The sequence below is a fragment of the Lutra lutra genome, chromosome 9 (genome assembly GCF_902655055.1).
Source record: "Lutra lutra chromosome 9, mLutLut1.2, whole genome shotgun sequence".
NCBI classification, from domain to species: Eukaryota; Metazoa; Chordata; class Mammalia; order Carnivora; family Mustelidae; genus Lutra; species Lutra lutra.
In genome coordinates, this window is record NC_062286.1 from 139,538,408 (window position 1) to 139,558,115 (window position 19,708).

Here is a 19,708-nt window from a genome sequence, read left to right on the forward strand (position 1 = left end):
AGCCTAGTTCTGCCAGCCCTTGGCTTTCATATAGTAATCTCAGGAGTAGACACATTGTGTCCTCTCAGAGGCCTCCAGCACGGGCCAGTCCACTCCCACCTCCATGAAGGCTCTCCTCCGAGCTCCTGGGATCCAATGACCCGGTGCTGTCCACTGCTCCACCTGCTGTAGGTGGAAAGTCTAAGACCAAAGCGCTGGCAGACTCCATGTCTGGTGAGACCCTACTCCCCCCCCCTTTTTTTTAAAAAGATTTTATTTCTTTATTTGAGAGAGAGAAAGAGAGAGAGAGAGAGGCAGCAGGAGTATGAGGGGCAGAGGGAGACAGAGAGAGATAGAATCTTAAGCAGACTCCATGCTGAGCATGGAGCTTGACACGGGGCTCAATCCAGGACCCCTGGATCATGACCTGAGCTGAAACCATGAGTCAGAGGCTCAACCGACTGAGCCACCCAGGCGTCCCCTCGAGACCCTACTTCCTGGTTCACAGCCTGCCTTTCTCCTGTGCTCTGAGGCTTCTCTCTAAGGGCACTAGTCCTCTTCATGAGGGCTTCACCCTCATGACCAAAGTTTCTCCTATGCACCCCACCTCCCAACACCCTCCACTGGGGGAATGAGGTTTCCATATAGGAATGAGCGGGAGGACATAAACCTTCAGTCTATAGTCTACAGAGCACTTATCTTGCTTGAATTCTCAGGGTGTTCTGCATTTGTTGTTCGGTATCTTTCATCCTTCTGGAAAATTCTCAGACCACATTAAACATTGTATTTTATTGTTGTAAGATACACAGAACATATACTTGACTAGCTTACCTAGTAACAGAGGTAACCGTACCCAGTGTGGTATGGAGTACATTCACACTGTTGGGCAACCCTCCCCACCATCCATCTCTGAAGTCTTCCTCTTGCAAACCTGGAATTCCACACCCAGTAAACAATATCTCCCCATTCACTTCACCAGCCTTGTGATACCTCAGTCTCTTTTCTGGCTTTTACGGCTTTCCATTACGTGATTAACCATTTCCTTATGCTAAATTATCTTTGTCAGAATAACTGTCATGGGGCCCCTGGTGGCTCAGTTGGTGAAGTGTCTGCTTTTGGCTCAGGTCATGATCCTGGGATCCTGGGATCGAGCCCCAAGTTGGCTCCCTGCTCATTGGTGAGTCTGCTTCTCCCTCTCCTTCTGCCCCTCCCCCTGCTTGTTCTCTCTCTCTCTCCCTCTCTCTCTCTCAAATAAATAGATAAAATCTTAAAAAAAAAACCCAAAACTTGTAATTTCTGCTTTCTTGGCTGGAACTTGACTGACACCACTTGGTACTGAGGTGGTCCCAGGACACAGACCCCTGAAGAAGGTATCCCAGGACTGATGTGGCCACATCCTCCTGCCTCATGACAGTGCCAGGAGGATGGGATCCCAGTAGGGCTGCGCTGAACTGGGCTCCCTCCAGCTGGTGAGAGCCAGTGGTGCGCATCACTTCTCAACTATGTCCAGTGACATCCCATAAGCAGCTTAAAATCAGTCATGGTGGGAGTGTTTGTACCACAGAAATCTGAAACAAGTACAAATCAGAGTTCATCTTTTCTCCAGAGGGCTAGTTTAGCACAGCAAAGTTTCCAAGGGGTCTCCTAGTAATACATGGGGACATCACTACTCGTTACGTTATCATCCGCATTGGATGGTGACACAGCGCCCACAGAAGGGCCTTGAAGAGCTGAGTGGCTGCTATGCTTTCTTAGTTGCGAGGATAGAGGACTGTGGCGTGGCGCGGGGTGGGGGGGGGGGGCGGCTGCGTCCGAATTCACTGGACTACTACAGAAAGAAAGGGACAAGCTCTTTAAACATGTAGCTTAACTCACCGTCAGAAAACCAGGGAGATTCTATGGAGCCCGAAAATAATCTTTGATTTCTAGCAGCTTTGGTTTTCACCCTTGCTGGAAATCATACCCCAAATTTAATTAGGCAGGTTGCAGAATTACAACCTGAATGCACTTCATAGATTTTCCAAAATCTCAAGCGGTACATTTGGATGTCTACTTTGTCTGGCTGAGCTGTGACCTGAGAGCACAAAGGTACCCTCACCGGCAGCTGGGGGCCAAGGACACACATGGCAGAACTGGGCTGGGGGAGAAGGAGGTATGGGAGGGAGGGATGTGGATGTTTCTCAGTGAGATGATACCTGCATCCCATGCGAACGCCCACTCCAGTGCGTCCGCAGGAGCAGCGACTCTCAGTGTTCATGTGGACCAGGTGACACAGTTTGTAGATGACAGTCCTTTTCCCCAGCTGTGCCACTGCTCACTCACTGGGTTTATTTATGAAGTGGCCATGGTGTCAGATGTGATTCTCAGCGTGGGCCTGAGAACACGGACTTCCCTCATCCAGCAGACCTGGCCACTGCCATTGCTGAGTGCCCCAGGTGACGACACCTCACACCTCAAATGGCACCATTTGCTGGGGGAGGGACGGAAGCTAAAACCAGCATTAGAAACTGCCAATGTGACCACTGAGACATGCTAAAAAACAAAACAAAACAAAACCAGAACAAAACAAAATAGGACTAATAGACTTACAAACAACAACAACAACAACAACAAACCTCAAATGAAAAATTTCCGAAACAGGTTTATCAGGAGCCTAAAGGAAAATGAGTGACTAGAGGGGAGGTCTGAAGAAATATCCATGATATGGGATATAAAAATGAGAGATTCAGCTATGACAAAGAAGTAAAAAGATAATGGAGAATGATATGTTTTACAGACTTCTCTCTGTTTCTCTTTCTCTCTCTCTTTACCACAGCCCACGGTAATAAATGCTCTTTATTTGTGACTTGCTACACAGATATATGTGTAAGTATGTTAATAAATACAACTGAAACAAAAGTTTCATGAAATAATACAACAAGGTCTGATGTCTGCTATTTATTTTCTTTCTCAGTGCTGGTAACAACCTACTAAATTGATTTTATAAGTCACTCTTGGGAAACAACCTAGAGTTTGAATAACATGGGTTGAATAAACTACTAGTCAGACTTCCAGAAGAAAAGAGAAAGAACGAGGCTGGGGCAGTATTTAAAAAAGATGTTGTCACACATACTCCAGTATGGATGAACTTGGAGGACGTTATGGTAAGTGAAATTCGGCAGATACAAAAGGACAAATAAATACAGTATGATTCCACTTCTGTGAGGTTTCTAGAGTACTCAAATTCACAAAGACAGAAGGTAGAGTAACCCCTGGTTACTACGGGTTGCAGGAAGGTGGAATGGGCAGCTATTGTTTACTGGGTGTGGAGTTCCAGGTTTGCAAGAGGAAGACTTCAGAGATGGATGGTGGGGAGGGTTGCCCAACAGTGTGAATGTACTCCATACCACACTGGGTACGGTTACCTCTGTTACTAGGTAAGCTAGTCAAGTATATATTCTGTGTATCTTACAACAATAAAATACAATGTTTAATGTGGTCTGAGAATTTTCCAGAAGGATGAAAGATACCGAACAACAAATGCAGAACACCCTGAGAATTCAAGCAAGATAAGTGCTCTGTAGACTATAGACTGAAGGTTTATGTCCTCCCGCTCATTCCTATATGGAAACCTCATTCCCCCAGTGAAGGGTGTTGGGAGGTGGGGTGCATAGGAGAAACTTTGGTCATGAGGGTGAAGCCCTCATGAAGAGGACTAGTGCCCTTAGAGAGAAGCCCCAGAGCACAGGAGAAAGGCAGGCTGTGAACCAGGATGTAGGGTCTCACCAGACATGGAGTCTGCCAGTGCTTTGGTCTTGGACTTCCCGGTCTCCCGAACCATGAGAAATAAATGCTGTTACTTAAGCTATCCATTCCATGGCATTTTGTTACAGCAGCCTGAATGGGCTAAGACAATAAGTAAAAGCACACATCATGGTAAAACTGCACAACCCCAGGATAGGTGGGAAAACAGATCATCCTTGAAGGGATGATGGGGAGATTGTCGTCTGAAATCTCTAGTAACAACGGTAGCTGGAAATGAGTGAATGGGTATCTTTGGGGTGTTGAGAGAGACCTGTCAGCTTTAGTAAACTAGCCAAAATATCTTCCAAGAACAAGGGCAAAATAAAGTCATTTTCAGATTAACAAAAACTGAGAGAGTTTGGCCCAGCAAACCCTCAATGAAATAGAATTTAAAGAATGTACACATTCTTCAGGCACATGGAATGTGATCCTAGTTGTTAAGTTCTGAAATGCAAGGAGAAAAGATGGGCAAAGAAATTGGTAACTGTGTGGGTGCATCTAAACTAACATCAATCATATAAAACAATACAATAATGACTCATGAGATGAAAAGATTAAACCTGAAATACACCATAATTAAGGCATATGATTTGGGGGATGGGTGTTTAGAGATAAAGAGTCCCAAAGCCCTTGTATTTTAAGGAAGCATGGTAAAGACATTTTAAAAATTGGACTTTCATAAGTACATCGCAATTTCTATGGTAATCATGAAAACAACAGAGATGGTGTATAAGAGGAAGAAAAGAGAATGAGGGGGAAAAAATCAGCCCTAAGGAAGAAAGGTGAGGAAAAAGGAAAAAAAAAAAAAAAAAAAGACATGGCAAATAGCACAAAGAAAGGTGGTAGAAATAAATGCAGACATATTAGTAAATATAATAAGTGTAAATGTACCAAATGCTCTAGCTAAAAGACAAAGATTATCTTTAAGAAAACTTATTCATTATGAAAAAATTCAAGCATACCGAAAAGTAGAAAGAATAGGACAAAGAATACCCAGATGCCAACCACAGTAGAGTCAACATTAACTACCCGCTGTTTGTTTTCTCTCTATAGATGTGTAGGAGATGATTAGAGCACATGTATTTTTTAAAAGATTTATTTATTTATTTGAAGGAAAGAGAGAGAGAGCAAGCGAGAGCACGCAAACTGGCAAACACACACTAGGTGGGGGGAGGTGCAAGGGAGTTTTAAACAGACTCTGTGTGAGCGGGGGCTCCGTGTCATGACTCTGAGATACCACCTGCGCTGAAATCAAGAGTTGGTCACTTCACCGCTGAGCCACCCAGACTCCTCTTAATAATACATACTTTACAAACATTACATAATGACATACTATTTAAGCAGCAATAATGATGTAATGTTCACTTCGGAGGCCAAGCAGATTTGGGTTCCCAGCAATTTTTAATTACAGTTTATTTGTGTGGTTATTTTTTCAGAGGCTGGATCTCCAGCAGGCTCTAGTGAGAGGATCGGAACCAGGTCCATTTCTCAGATCATTGTATTTGTAAATGTTTGTTGCGTGGATGATAAAGGATGCAGCATAGTGCTTGCTACATAGTAAACATTTTTTTTTTTTAAGATTTTATTTATTTATTTGTTAGAAAGAGAGAGAGGGAGCGAGCATGAGCACAGGCAGACAGAGTGGTAGGTAGAGGCAGAGGGAGAAGCAGGCTCCCCGCTGAGCAAGGAGCCTGATGTGGGACTCGATCCCAGGACGCTGGGACCATGACCTGAGCCGAAGGCAGCCGCTTAACCAACTGAGCCACCCAGGCGTCCCCATAGTAAACATTTGATAAAGAGTAGCTTTCATTACATTCGATGGTGCTATCACTGAAAGCGTTCAGCAGAGTGGCACAAAAGCAGCAAGAAATAATTGGTAGCTTCCTGTGTATTTATTGTTTGCCACACGTCACGTTGCCTAGCACACCATTCACTTATAAACATGCTTATGATAAAACTTTATCATTCACAGTCTCTGCCAGGGCCTGGCACTACATAAGCAAGGGCAAAGTGGAATTTTCTTCTTTTTATTATTATTGACTAAAGCACTTTAACAACGGCTGGCCCCCATTGGCCCTGAGTAAATAACCTTCGCGACGACTGTCCTCGCTTCTGAGCATCCCGGACGGCCCCGCCTCCAGACCTGCACGACGCTCCGCCCCCTGCCACCCGGTAGCCCCGCCCTTTGGCCCGCGCCGCGCCTGCGCAGAGCTCCGGGAGGGAGCTCCGCGCGCGCAGCTTCCCGTCGCCCGAGCGCGCGCAGGACCGAGCCGGCCAGCCCGCTGCGTGCGTGCGTGCGTGCGTCGCTGCGTGCGTGCGTGCGTGCCGTGCGCTCGCCGGGCACCGCGGCCTCGCCCTCGCCCTCCGCCCCTGCGCCTGCACCGCGTAGGCCGTCCCTCCCCCCCCGCGCGCGCACACCGTAGACGACCCCCGCCCGCGTCCCGGCCGGCCCCCCCTTTCTAGATTTAAAGGGGGCGTAGCATTAACGCCTCCTGCCTCAGGTGACCTCTCAGGGGGTCCCCCCGGCAGAGGTGCCCCACCGCTGAGGAACATGGCGAAGGTGGAGCAGGTCCTGAGCCTCGAGCCGCAGCACGAGCTCAAATTCCGAGGTAAGCCGGAGGCCCGCCATGTTCGGCCGCGGGCCCGGCCCGGTCGCCCCGCGCCCCCGCCCGCGCTCGCAGGCACCGGCGGCGCGGCGGTGACGTGGGTGCCCGCCCGGCCCGCGGTCCCCGCCCCGCCCCGCCCGACGGCGCGCCCGCCCCGCGCTCCGAGCCCGTCGTCGGGTCGCCGGGTGTCCTGGGCCCGCGCCTCGCCCCCAGGCTCCCCGCGCGCGCCCGGCCCTCGAGGCCCTGGGCGCGGTCACCGTCCAGCCGGGGGGGTCCTCGAGCCGAGCTCACGCCGCCCTCCGCGGGGACGCCCCGGGGCCGCCTCCTCCGGGCGGCGGACGCCGGCAGTCGTCCGCCGTCACACCTGTGTTCCGCGGCGGCGGGGCACTCACGCCACTCAAAGGACGGTTTTACGCACTTGTTTACTGCGTTCCTGCAGGAGAAGGGAAGCTCCATGAGGACAGGACCTGGCGGTTGGTCTGCCGGGTGCCCAGCACACTTCAGGAGCCCAGTGAACATCTGCTGCACAAGCGAATGGAGGCGCTCCCCCAGCTGTGATGGGACAGGGCTTTGCTTGCCTTCTGCTGGCCTCCTGCTGCCCGTGGCCCACTTTTGTGCGGCTGGGGCATGCGGGGGGCCGCCGGGGCGGAGGTCCTTCCCCCTGCCAGAGCAGCCTGGACCCAGAGTCAGGGCAGGACCAGTGCGCCACGTGTGCTGGTGGCAAGCCAGGGCCCTCCGGGAAGTGCAGTTTTATACTTTTTATGGTTTTCTCCCCTGCTTTCCCCACTGAAGTGCCAGCGTCAAGGGGCAGTGGGGACCATGTCAGACTTTCCCAGTCCTTTAAAAACGTGTTGAGTAACCGTGTAGTAGATATGTGCTTGGCACTGGAGAGACAAGGAATGACCAAGAGACAAGTCCCCTGGCATCATAGAGCTTACCTTCTCCTGGGGGAGGCTGGGTGGGGGGCAGATCAGCAAACGAGAATATTTCAGGTAGTGGCAAGTTCAGTGAAGGAAATACAACAGCTGATGTGATGAGAGTATTCTTAATGTGGGATGGCCGGGTCTGCAGGGACCGCCGGCGCTCGGCCCTCAGCAGGTGCTGGGTAGATGTCTGTGGGATGAGTGCTGGCCAGAGTTTATATGTATTGGCAGGAGGTAGTATAGGGTAACTTACCCAAAGTTATCCAGTTGGCAACGTGGCACATTTGAACTCAGACTTTAGGGCTCACACTCTTTAACAGTTATGCTGTCTGACCCCTGGGACATAATCCAGAACTGTGGCTGTCACTTTGCCTCCTGAAATAACAATGTGAAATGCTTCCAAAGGCTATAAAGAACTAAAGGTTTTCCAGTTAAAATAAAACAAACAAAAAACCCCCACAGACCTAACCAGATTGTAGTTCTATGACAGTACTTTGGCTTGGGTGATGTTCTCATGGCCTTCTCGTAGAGCAGCCAGCCTGGGAAAGGAATCCAGGTAGCGAAAGTGAGGGTGGAGGGCGACGGTTTCCACTTGAATTGCCCGAAGTTCTCTACCCCAGAAGCATGGTTGAGCTACTCCTGAGTACTGGCAACTTTCATTCATTTAGTTCACAAACATTTACTGAGTGCCTGTTCCACGTGTCTGATACTAGGGAAGACGGATTACATTCTCCCTCAACCCCCCACCCCAGAACTTAAGTCTCGGGAAGGAGGCACATGACAGAATCATCCAGGACAGTGCAATGATAGAGGGTAATCACAGTGCTTGGAGAGCAGTAAGAAGGCCAGTTCCTATAAAGGTGTCATTTGAGCTGAGTTTAAAAGTCAAAGGAAACGGACTAAAAGAAGAAATGCTGGGGAGTATGTCAGGCAGAGCAAATCCCACGGATAGAGGCAAGAAGACTGAGATGACTGGGCCCCTTTGGGGCGCCACTAGGAGTTCTGAATGACAGCAGCAAAGAGCGTTGGTTAGGGTTGCAAGGCGAGGTAGGAGATGAGGCCGGCTAGAAGATAGGAGTAAGATCCAAGGCCTTCTGTGCACAGACACAACCAATATCCAAGTTCAAATGGTGTTTCTTTTCCCTAGCTGGTCTTTCCTTGATTGATACCCACTACCCCACCCACCCCCCAGTGCATACGCTCCTCTAATATTTTACGGGAAGAGGTGCTGATTTGAGAAAACTCAAGTGTTTGTACCAGTTCTTTCACGTAAGGGTGTTGGACTAGGGCTGACAGCTTCACTCCTCAAGGTCGGGTCATTCTTCAGTCCATGGGGATGGAACTTGCATCTGCTTGGCCCCTGTAGGAAGTTTTGTAGGAGTGATACTGTGGCTGTTCAGCAGCTTTGTAAATGCACAGTATTATACAGAAATTGGTGGTTGTATTTAGACAGCTGGTTTCATCATTTCAGCTCCTTTACCTGAGGGGTAAAGCAGAGAACTGTGATCTTGCTGTCATGGGTTGGCCAAAGTAATGATGGCCAAAGTCACTGGATATTTTTGCTAGGAAAGTGGTCCAAGAGAAGTCATGGTGTCAAATTGTTGAAAGCTGTTGGCTCCTGACTTGAGAAGAGGCCTCTGCAGGCATATGTAAACTGCTTTATGAGATTGGTTTATTTGTTTCAAACTGAGCACTAAGACAAAGGAGAATAGAGGCTCAGTACTCTGGTTTGCTGTGTAGAGTTCATTCATTTTAGGATGAGAGCTGCCACGTTTAAGTGATCTCTTCCAAGTTACTCAGGGTGATGACTCTGACTTCAGGTGCTTCACTTAGATGAACCAAACCTGTGAGCTAACTGGGTAAGAAGGCAATAATTAAAACGTCTAAAATAATGCAACTTAGACCATCCAAAGGAAAAAACTTAATTATCTTTTAAAGGGAAAAAAAGAAGCATCTTTTAAATGCAGCTAAAGATGATATGGGGTTATATATGTTGGATTCTTTTTCATCTTGGGCATATTGTGTGCTTATGTTGAAGTTAAGGATTTCACGGAGGAAAAGCGAATGCAGACTTATGTGACTTTGTTCAGACTGCTTGAAGGTGCCAAGCTGTATTGTGTTAAGTATCAGAAAAGAAGCATGACACCGTGACATGTGGCCTGGTGAGGTAGTACTGACTCTTCGGGGGGCAGGGTGCTTCTGAAAGAGTTAAAGGTCTTTGGAAACCTTTGAAAAGTTTGTTTGCCGGCGTTACTCTTTCTGTTGCTCGCACGTCTTCCAAGGCCTAGCCCTTCCTTTCCCTTGCATCTTCCGACCCTGAGGTCCTACTTGTTGCCCAGCTCAAAGACAGCGTTCTGAGTGAGTCACTTTCAGCGCATTTTGTGTCTGTTCTTTTCTTTCTCCTCTCTGTCCGCTCCTATCAGATTCCATCTGTGGTAAATAGTATGTCTTGTGTTTTTTTGGTCATTGTCCAAGACTCAATCCTTCTTCACGTTCTAGCACCCCCTCCTGCCCATGAAGCAGTGACGTGACTGCTCGTCACATGAGAGTGGGCTGTCAGCGTCCTCCTGAGCTGATAAGTTGAGGTTTAAACCCACTGTGGACCTTTGCTTTATTCTGAGACGAACCCAGTGGCCTTCAGGATGTCTTACTGTTGGTCAGTGGGAATAGCACCAATAGATTGGTGTGGTTGATGACCACTTTGGGGAGAAAATAGGAACTCAGGTGCTGGAGACGGAGGTCAGGTTAGTGACACTCTCTTGTGTGTGAGGAAAGCATGCTTGGAAGCATTAGTTCACTCCCTTAAGTTAATGTGTAATTTAATATTGTTTAGGAAGCTAAAAAATATAAAACCCTACAGATAGAGTCCGTTCTGTGCAGTAATTATTTTCAGATGCTAAGTACAGCATTAATTCTTCAGCTTTAGTGTAGCACTGATTTCCTTAACATTTCATGATCACATAGAACAGCCTGTGTTTTACAGCACAACAATGTCAGCAGTGTGCTTAAGATTCTTTATGGTAGTGGTTTAAATCCATCCTGAATAGATTATCTTCATTTATTTAATTATTAACCAGCTTGCTCATCAAAAGCAAGTGGCATTAAACTTACTAAGCTTTAATCAAACTTAAATCTTCTTAGATTGTACTGTATACTTCTGAGTTTATGTTCCTGGGACAAAAATGTGAATCAGAAGTTAACTTTCTTTTATTCACTCGCTTACTTCTCTTCTTCACAGTTAACTCCTTAGGGGGAGAAATGGGTTAATGTGGCCATGGGCTTATATCTTATATCTGTCAGTTCCTTGACAAGTATGATTGTGCCGTGTACCATAGTTCTCTTCATGATTGCCTGGTAGCTTTGCATCTGTGTATGGCTTTATTAAAATAAGTCTGAATGGATGCTCATCAAAGGGGTGAATTCTTAAATATTATTAACACTGTCCTTTATTTATTAAAATTACATAGCATTCTTCTTTCCAGTGCTGAGGACAAAATACTGAGAACTTTGACCCTGCAATATTACCACTTGGTAGTTGAAAATTAGGGGAGGAGTCAAGGGAGTAAACTCTTCTGGTTATCACTTAAGTACTACCCTTAGACTCAAATTTTAAGACCTGAAACTTGAATTTTTACATAAGGGATTACCTCTGAGATTGGTTCATCCTTCCCCCGTTTGTATTTGAAAAATTTGCCGTCTGAAGGATGACCATGATTTGGAACAAACGAGCACAGCTTTCAGCAAGATGACAAGAAAGACGAACACAGGGAGCGCTGAGTTCCATTAGTCAAGACAAGGTTGCCATAGAGTGTCTTTAATAAAATAAAATAAAAGCCTTCTGCACAGTTATTTTGCAGCAGGGATTGTGTTAAAAACAAAGTCACATTATGGTTTCCAGGCTTGCTTCCTCGTTTTCTGTCATTTTCGGCCCCTTTCAGGCTGTCATCAGTTTAGCACATCTAGGATTGCTTTGGCCCTTGCTCAGTGGATCTGTGCTGCCTTTGAAGTTTTTACCTGAGACCTGGGCTGCTGGCTTTACAAAAACAAGAGTTGTTTAAAGAGCTTTGTTTATGGAAACAAAGTTACTGAACTTGACAGACATTTTAAGATTATTTAAAAAAAAAATCAATGTGGCAAAAAAGTATCCCTAGACCATCTCTTTTTCAAAATGTTAAATGTGTTAACAGAGGCCGTTGATGTCTAGATACAATGCCTTAAAGTGCTTTAGCATTTTCTGCCTTACATGGAAAAGAAAAATCATTGAGAAAATGCCATAGTTCCATGGAAACAGTCTTGAAGTGCTTTCTTTTAATAACATTTTAGCATTAATTGCACAAAACTGTAAAGCTGTGGAAACCCCTGCTTAGAATTTTCCTTTATCCTTTCAGAGGGTTGTCGTCAGGTTTTGACTGGTGGCTTAGTATTTCTTTTCATTAGTGTTAGATGATGTCTGCAGTTAGACCTTTGGCTTGTGTGTTTATGTGCACGGCCACCTGGGTACCTCAAGTATGGCCCGTGGGTACACATTCCTACCCATAACTCATTGTGTGTTTGAATTAGTATGCGTGGGCAGTTCGGCAAGCTCCTACAACATTAGCCTATCTGCGAAGGGTGATTAGGGAAATAAATATTTTGGAGGAGAGAGAGAGACTGTTGTTTGTGTTTTTTTGGATTGTACTTTAAGGCAGTGGAGTGGACTCCTGGACCATTTGCCTAGATTTGAATTGCTTGTGGTGTGGCTTGGGACCTTTAGAGCTGAGCTGCTCGGATTGTCTCTACAGGCTGGAAGGCACGCAGAGAATGGAGTGGAATAGAAAGCTAAACCTAGGGAGTGGGAGCAGAGGGTTTAGTTGTAAGGGGCCAAGTGGTAGACTCCCCCTGGGTTGGATCTAGAGCTCAGAGCAGCAGCTGTGGTGGTGTGTTGAGGTTCATTTGGAAAGAAGAGGTAGGGAAGAATGAACATTTCTAGAAGATAGATGTTTAATTTCCAGAAGGTAGTCCACAAAGAGTAGGGACTGTTGTAGATGCTTTTTGTTCTTTATCTTGTTTAACCTATGGCATAATCCTGTAAGGTCAGTTATTCAGTTGTTAGACAACTGGCCCCTGAATGAGGTTATAGTGGTACATGGGGGTGCATGGGTTTAACCCTGGTGTCTAGCACCAAAGCCCATTTCTTTCCAGTATATCACTGTCATTTCTTTAGTGTAAACTTACAAAGGGGTTCATTCTTGGAGGACGAAGGCAGAAAATTCATAACCATTAAGAAAGTATTAGTTGCTGTCATTAATTAATTAATTTAAAATTAATTTAAAATATTTTATTTATTTGAGAGAGAGCGCGTGCATGCATGCGCTGTGGGGAGGGGAAAAGGGAGAGGGAGAAGCAGACTCCCCACTGAGCGGGGAGCCTGATGTAGGGCTTGATCCCGGGACCCTGAGATAATGACCTGAGCTGAAGGTAGACGCTTAACTGACCAAGCCACCCAAGCGCTCCTCTTTGTGGATTTTTTTTTATGAGGGGTTTTGTACCATACTCTTAAAAAAGTTCATATTGATGACGAATGCTTTGGAAGCATTCTTTGGTTTACCTTGTGAGTATTCACTTTTTATATCAGATTTTGATGGTGTTTCATGATTCTGTATATTTAGAAAACATTAGCTTTCAAGTAATTTGCAGCTCTGTTATTGAGTCTTTGGATGGTGGTGTGAAATGTACGTGTGATAGGGATGTCATAGGTTTGCAGGTTTGTGAAGGGGGAATTAGAGAAGTTCAAAGGGTGTTTTTGAAGGTAGGAGTATCTAACATAAATGACCTTTATAGATGCCACCTTAAACTTTACAGGTAGGGCTGCAAAGCCCTTAGTCCAGAGTTTTTCTGATAGGCCCCTCTCTTCAGCAGGAAGCAAACAGCATAAGTTAATATATAACTAGGGGTTTCTCAAATGCTGGAAGAGACTAACCCAAGGTGTGTAACAAAAAGTGCTCTTTTATTCTGTATGAGGTACTCCGGAGTCCTCGTTCCCCCAGGGGATAACCTGCAAACGTACGAATCCGACTGGAGGGGGTTTAGAGACAGGCATAGACAGTGATGATTGTGTGCATAACAGAAGGTCATCCAATTGTGAATATTTTGGGTTCCTTCTTCCTTTTCCACAACTCATCCTTTGAGGTTTTCTTAATAGACAGATAATCCCTTCTTGTCCAGTGGAATAAACATGACTGATTCCGGGTTGGTTCTGTTAGTACCGCCTACTGAAAGTTTCCTCTGGGCCAGGCATTGGGTTAGGGACTGGGGTGGAGTCCTGGCTGTTAAAGCACTCAGCTGCTAGGTGGTAGAGGGGAAGGAGACAGTTGGGACAGGACACTTACGTGTTGTCCCCAGTTGGGGACCTAGAAAAAGCTGTATTCTTTGGGATTTCAATCTCACGGAAAGGAGACATGTGAGATGTATGACTCAGTGGGCTTATACTGGGTGCTAGGCATTTTTCTAAACTTGCTCATTTATTTAATTCTAATGACAGGCCTAGGGAGTAGACAGTTAGATTCAGGTTCATGAACCTGCATTAGAGGTGGAGCTGGGTTTGGAACCAAGGTCTGTCTGACTGCAAAGCCCATGTCCTTTATCACCATGTTGGCACCATTTCTTCCCTTAAACCATGGGTGGGAGCATGGCTGACTGGGAAGGCCCTAGATTTTCTAATTTATTATAATGTTAGGAAGATGAAAGAAGGACCGGAAATAGGACAGTGGGAATCCAGAATAAGTGAAAGAGAAATGAGGGAAAAAGAAAGGAATGGTACTGGACCGTAGTTGTAATCCAGTAATGGCTTCCGTGGCATCTCTGGTAGTGCTGTCACAGTACAGGGTTGTTCTGTAACTTGAGAGTGACTGACTTTCCTGACTCTTTCTACCACTTCTTTTTTCCCTTAAGAACTTCTGTTCTAACTTGATGACTTCTGATCGTGTCATTAAGTTATTGGTGTTGAAAATTACGTGCTAATGTTGTCGCTGTACCTTCCCTTTTGCCTACTGGAAGTCCTTTATTTTCTTAGTGCCTGAGACCCCAGATGATGTCACTTGACTGGGGACGAGTGTAGCCTTTAGTTTCACCATTCAGCAGTAGAGAGAAGGTAAGGAAAGGAATGGTACCTATCTCAGAAATCCTATTATCACCATCTCCGGTTTATTTTTTTATTATTTTTTTAAAAGATTTATTTATTCATTGTGGGGGGAGAGAGGAGGGTCAGAGGCTTATTTGAGGGAGAGAAAGAGAATCTCAAACAGACTCCATGCTAGCACAGAACCGGAAGGTCTCAATCCCACGACTCTGAGATCATGTCCTGAGCTGAAACCAAGAGTCAGACACTTAACTGACTGCCCCAGCTAGGCGCCCCACCATCTCCGGTTTAGAATTTAGAGAATGTAGGCCCCAGATTTGGTGAAAGGTGTAATTTGTACTGGAGTCTTTGAGCCTGCAAAGCGTGTGTGCCCGTTATTACAAAGGGAGACTTTGTGCCTGCCCTTGCTGTCACTTGGAGACACTCAGCTGGGATCACTGGCTTTGATTTCGTCTTCTGTTGGGGGAGGATGCTTGAACTGAACATCTCTTGGTGTTCCTTCCAGCTCTAGCCTTGAGAATGTGAGATTAAAGTTTATTTTAGCTGAAGAAGAGAGTTGGAAAGCTCCTTAAAGTCAGAAACTGGGGCTTGTATTTCCCATAGAATCCACCAGTGCTTTGTACTTTCAGGCACCTGAATATTTAATTAACAAACCCTCTTTTCCTGTTTAAAAGCTCATTCCGTTGACCTTTCCTGAGTATTCTTGGGGACAGTCTCATCTAGTTTTTTCTGCTCTCCTCAGATTGTGTATCATTTGCATATTTTGTTTATGCCTTACTCTCAGGTGCTTCATTTTTTAACTGCTTTATTTTTTCTTCTAGAATGCAAACTCCTTTAGGTTCTGTTTCTTAGGTTCTTAGTTTTTCCCAGTAGTGATTAACAGAATATATCTTCTTTTTTTCCAGGTACTTTTTAAGGACCCCCCCCCAGTTTTGGGGAGCAGTCTTAGATTCACAGTAAAATAAACAGTAAGGTAGAGATTTTGTCTATACCCTTTGTTCCCACGTGCATAGCCTCCCCAGTTGTCAGTGTCCCCCAGCAGAATGGCACATCTGTTATGACTGATGACCCATCACTGTCACCCACAGCACGCTGTGGTCGGTAGGGTTCGCTCTCAGTGTCAGCTGCCTTTGGGTTTGGACACATGCATGGTGACGCGTGTCCACCATCATAACATCATACGGAGTATTTTTGCTGCCCTCAAAATCCTGTTCTCCACCTAGTCACCGCTCTCTCCTCTGCAACCCCTGGCAACTACTGATCTTTCTACTGTCCCCGTAGCTTTCTCTTCTCCAGAACGCCATAGAGTTGGAATTGGGCAGACGGTAGCCTTTTCAGACGAGTATCTTTCACCTAGTAATGTATGTACTCTTTTCTTATCCTTTTCTTCTGCTGACTCCAAAGAAGGGACACAGCCGTGGACATGGTCATCTTTTAGTGTTTGGTATGACCGTTTGAAATAAAAGCATACGTAAGAATAAAAAGAGCGATTTGCCGAAAAAACCAGAGGTTTGTCCTTGTGGAGGCTTATTTGAATTCTCATTCCGCTGGTTGAATTGATTTGTCGGTGTATAAATGTATCCTGATGGACTGCTCTGAAGATCTAAATCCGTGCTTTTTGACCTTTTTAAAGTCAGACACTGCTTTACTAATTGGATGAAGGAAAGCCATGAATCACTCCTTAGAGAATCTGCAGGTGTCCTCATTCAGAACTTCCTCCTGTGATTTGGGGACAGAAGGATCACAGTTACCGTGGGTGTCTAGCTGACCTCTAATCTCACTCAGAACAGCAGAGGTGGAAGGAACATGAGAGGTCATTTAGAGAAGTCCTGAGAAAACTTCCAGCGTTCATTTGAGTCGTCTTATTTTATATTATCATTAGTTAAATGAATGCCTTTGTTGCCTTTTTCCTTCAAAGCAAGATCATTTCTTTTTTTTCAGTACATATTCCGCTCACTGGCCCTGAGCGCAGAGCCCAGCCAGTCGTGGTCGTCAGTAAGCCTCTGAGTGTGGTCTCTTTGACCTTAAACTGCTTTCTGAGTCCTGTTTGCCCTCTCTCACTACTCCCTTCACGTTCCCTCTGGTCCTGACAGGCTTCTGGAGATAGCACTCTTAATACTTCTTCTGAACCACCCCTGGCTCCTGCTGCTGGTGCCTACGACCCTCCTTACCACTGAGCTCCCACTCCTGTCGCCTGTCTCAGTGTCCCTGGCTTCCGGGCGCCCTGTGGCGCTTACTGGTGCTGCCCTGCCTCTGATGCTTTTCCTTCCCATCCCTCGTCCTTGGTGGCTTTTTCCGCCTCGCTGGCCCCTTTCGCCCACTCCTCATGGAGTCCTTTGGTAGTGCGGAGGGCTACAGGGTTTCCTTCTCTGCCTTTTCTCACTTTTCTTTCTCAGGTTCCCTCCCTCCGTCTTCGCTTTTCCCCATTGGGGGTCTCTTCTGCTGGCATTCACAGATGACCCCAGGCCTGGCCCAAGCGCGTACACAGGGCTGTGGGGCCCTCAAATACAGCAGGCCCCTTACCGCCCTCCTCACTCCCTTTGCTTTTTCTCTTCCCATCTCTTCTTCTGTAGCAATCTCTGTGAGCAGTGCCCACGTCCACACAGTTGACCAGTTCAGTGACTCAGAGAGCCCATGACTCAAATCTGCCCCTTCTTCCCTGTCCCCTCTGTGGCTGCCTCATTTCCCCCTGGATGACTGTAATAGCCTCTTGACTGGTCCTGTGTGAGTCCTCTCTCTTCTCTCCATAACAACGACAGTTTCAAATATGCAAATCTGAGCTCAGCTCTTGCTTGCTTAAAATCGTTAAATGTCTCTCCATTGTCAAAAGAAAGAAGTTTAAATTTTTTTAAAGATTTATTTATTTATTTTAGAGAGGGGGGAGGGTAGAGAAGAAGTGGGGGGAAGGGTAGATGGAGAGAGAGAAGCAGACTCCCCGCTGAGCACAGAGCCCAATGCCTGGGCTCAATCCCACAATCCTGTGATCATGAGCTGAGCTGAAACCAGCCAGATGCTCAACCAACTGAGCCACCCAGGCGCCCCTAAATTTTTTTTTTTTAAGATTTTATTTTTAAGTAAACTCTACACCCAACGTGGGGCTGGGACCTACAATCCTGAGGTCAAGAGTTGTGTACTCCACTGACTGAGCCGGCCAGGTGCCCCTGAAGTTTGAATTTTTAAACAAGACCTGGAAAATCACTTGTGCCTGTTGCCCTTGATCAGCAGCATCGTCTTTGCTTCGCCCGTGTTCCAGCCTTTCTTCCTTCCTGGTCCTAGGGCTACGCAGATGTGTCCGCCACACAGAACGAGTGTGTTCCTCCTCCTGTCTGCTGCCCCTCCCACTTCCCTTCAGGGCTCAACACGACTTCAGTTCTTGAGGTCAATGTCCTGTCACTCTCTCCACTCTCATGTGTCTGGGTCCGTCCCGCCTCACCTTTCTTAGTAAGGTGTGGTTGGTTTCTTGACTCCCTTCCTCATTAATCGAGAAGATCTTTGCCTTTTTTGGACCATGTCTTTTGTCCCCAGATTCCCGTGCCTTGCACTGTGCATGGCACATGGCAGGGTCTCCAGTCTTTCATGGTGTCTGGGTGTAAGAAGACTGAGTGAGGAGGGAAGTGGAAAAGAGAGGAGGGGACTTTGTGTGGTGGGGAACAGTGAAACCCACCAGGACAGTCAGCAGGAACAGCTGATCCGTGTGGACACAGCGCCTTCCACTTGGAAATATGTAAGGGTTTTCTACCCGGTGCGGGCTGTTTTCTCTCTCCTGCAGACTTCTCTTCTCACCCATCCTCGCTTCCCGTTTCGGAGCCAGAACCAGCTTCTCACCCTGTGTACTTTACCCATTCCTTTCCCATCACATATGGTATCTTGCTCCATTAGTCAGCCTGCGGTGGTGTCTCGGATTTCTCTTCTGCTTAACTCCCGCCCTGTGCCTACAGATGGACTGGTTTCCCCTTCCTGAAAAGAAACCGCATGTCCCCAGACCTTCCCCCACTGAAGTGAATGCCCAGTCTTCCATCACAACTAAATTTCTGGAAACAATGAATCTCAATTACTGGTTTACGTCTTCACTGTCCTTGCAGTTCTCAGGCCTTACCACTCTGCTGACACCGTTCGTAGTTCAGCAGGTTTCTGTCTGCGACACTTACTTTTGACTTTCCTGGTGAACTGCCCACCTCTTTATCATTTATTTTACTGGGTGTTGACATTTCCTAGGCTCTGTCCTCTGTCTTCTCCATTGAAGTGCCATTCTCTTTATGTTTTCTCATTAACAGTGCCTTCAGCTGTCACTTCTGCAGAGAAAATTTCCAAGTCTGTATCTCCGAGCAGGTCTTTTGACCCCTGCCTGTCTGGTTGTCATGAAAGCACCTCAGACTCAGCCTTGTCCGTACCGCTCCCGGATTCATCCGCGGTTCCCACGGAATGTGCCTTTCCTATCTTGGGAATGGCCCTTGCTCCGTGCTCGGTTATCCGGAAGACCCGACTCATCTTTCACTCCCCCTTCTTCTCCACCTCAGCACCCTCTGCGCCCGTGTGCTGCTTTTCTCCCCACTGCCCTATCCTGAAGGGAGGCCCTGTCCCGTCACGGTCACTGCCCCGTCTCCCAACCTGTTTCTGCTCCTGCCTCTTCCCCCACCTTTCAAGCTCTCCTGTGTACAATATTCAGAGCTGTTTTCCTAAAATAGAAATTTGATCATGTCATTTCTTTATTTTAAAGCATCCATTGGCTTCCTAGATCTTACAGGTTAGCGTTCAGAATTCCTAGGCCAGGATCAAAGCCTTTCAAAATTGGGCCACACTTTTTCTTTTTTAAACAGTGTCAGCTTTCGTTTTCCATCTTAAACGACTGCCGTATTTATAAGCTGTTTAGAGTAAGAAAGGCATGTGCAAACATGTCTTATTTCTGGTTTTCACTACATGCGGTCAGTGCTGCGGAGGCAATGGCTGTTTTCAGAACCCACGTCAGAAAAGAGAGATCTGCTTTTGTGTTTTTTTTTTAATCTCACACCGATCTCCCTAGAATTATTTCTAATATTCTTCCTTTCATTTCCTCATGCTTCTGTGCATTTCTCAGCTTCATTCACTTCCCTCGTATCCCTCTGTGCCCCTGTGATGTCCCCTGTGAAGGCCCCACTTTGATCACACCACACACACCACATGAAGCTCTCAACGGGGCTTCCCTGCCGCTCAAAAGGTGTGTTCCTTCATCTTTTCAGACTCCAAGACTTCCCTCAGTGTTCAGGCCCCCACCCTCCCTGCCCTCCTGTTTGACACAAAGCATTCTGTATTCATTTTAATGC

The 19,708-nt window shown here is 46.6% G+C and overlaps 1 protein-coding gene across 3 annotated transcripts in view; it reads left to right on the forward strand.

The window, feature by feature from the left end:
- The first annotated feature begins 6,065 nt into the window (after positions 1-6,065).
- Positions 6,066-19,708, forward strand: part of VAPB (VAMP associated protein B and C) — a 51,566-nt gene continuing 37,923 nt past the window's right edge. The window contains exon 1 of one of the 3 annotated variants that reach the window (XM_047744278.1): positions 6,066-6,371. In XM_047744278.1, coding sequence (XP_047600234.1) covers positions 6,314-6,371 — 58 coding nt within the window. In that variant the 5' untranslated portion in view covers positions 6,066-6,313. The remainder of the gene's footprint in view (positions 6,372-19,708) is intronic. The other 2 variants (XM_047744277.1, XM_047744276.1) reach the window with 2 other exon arrangements.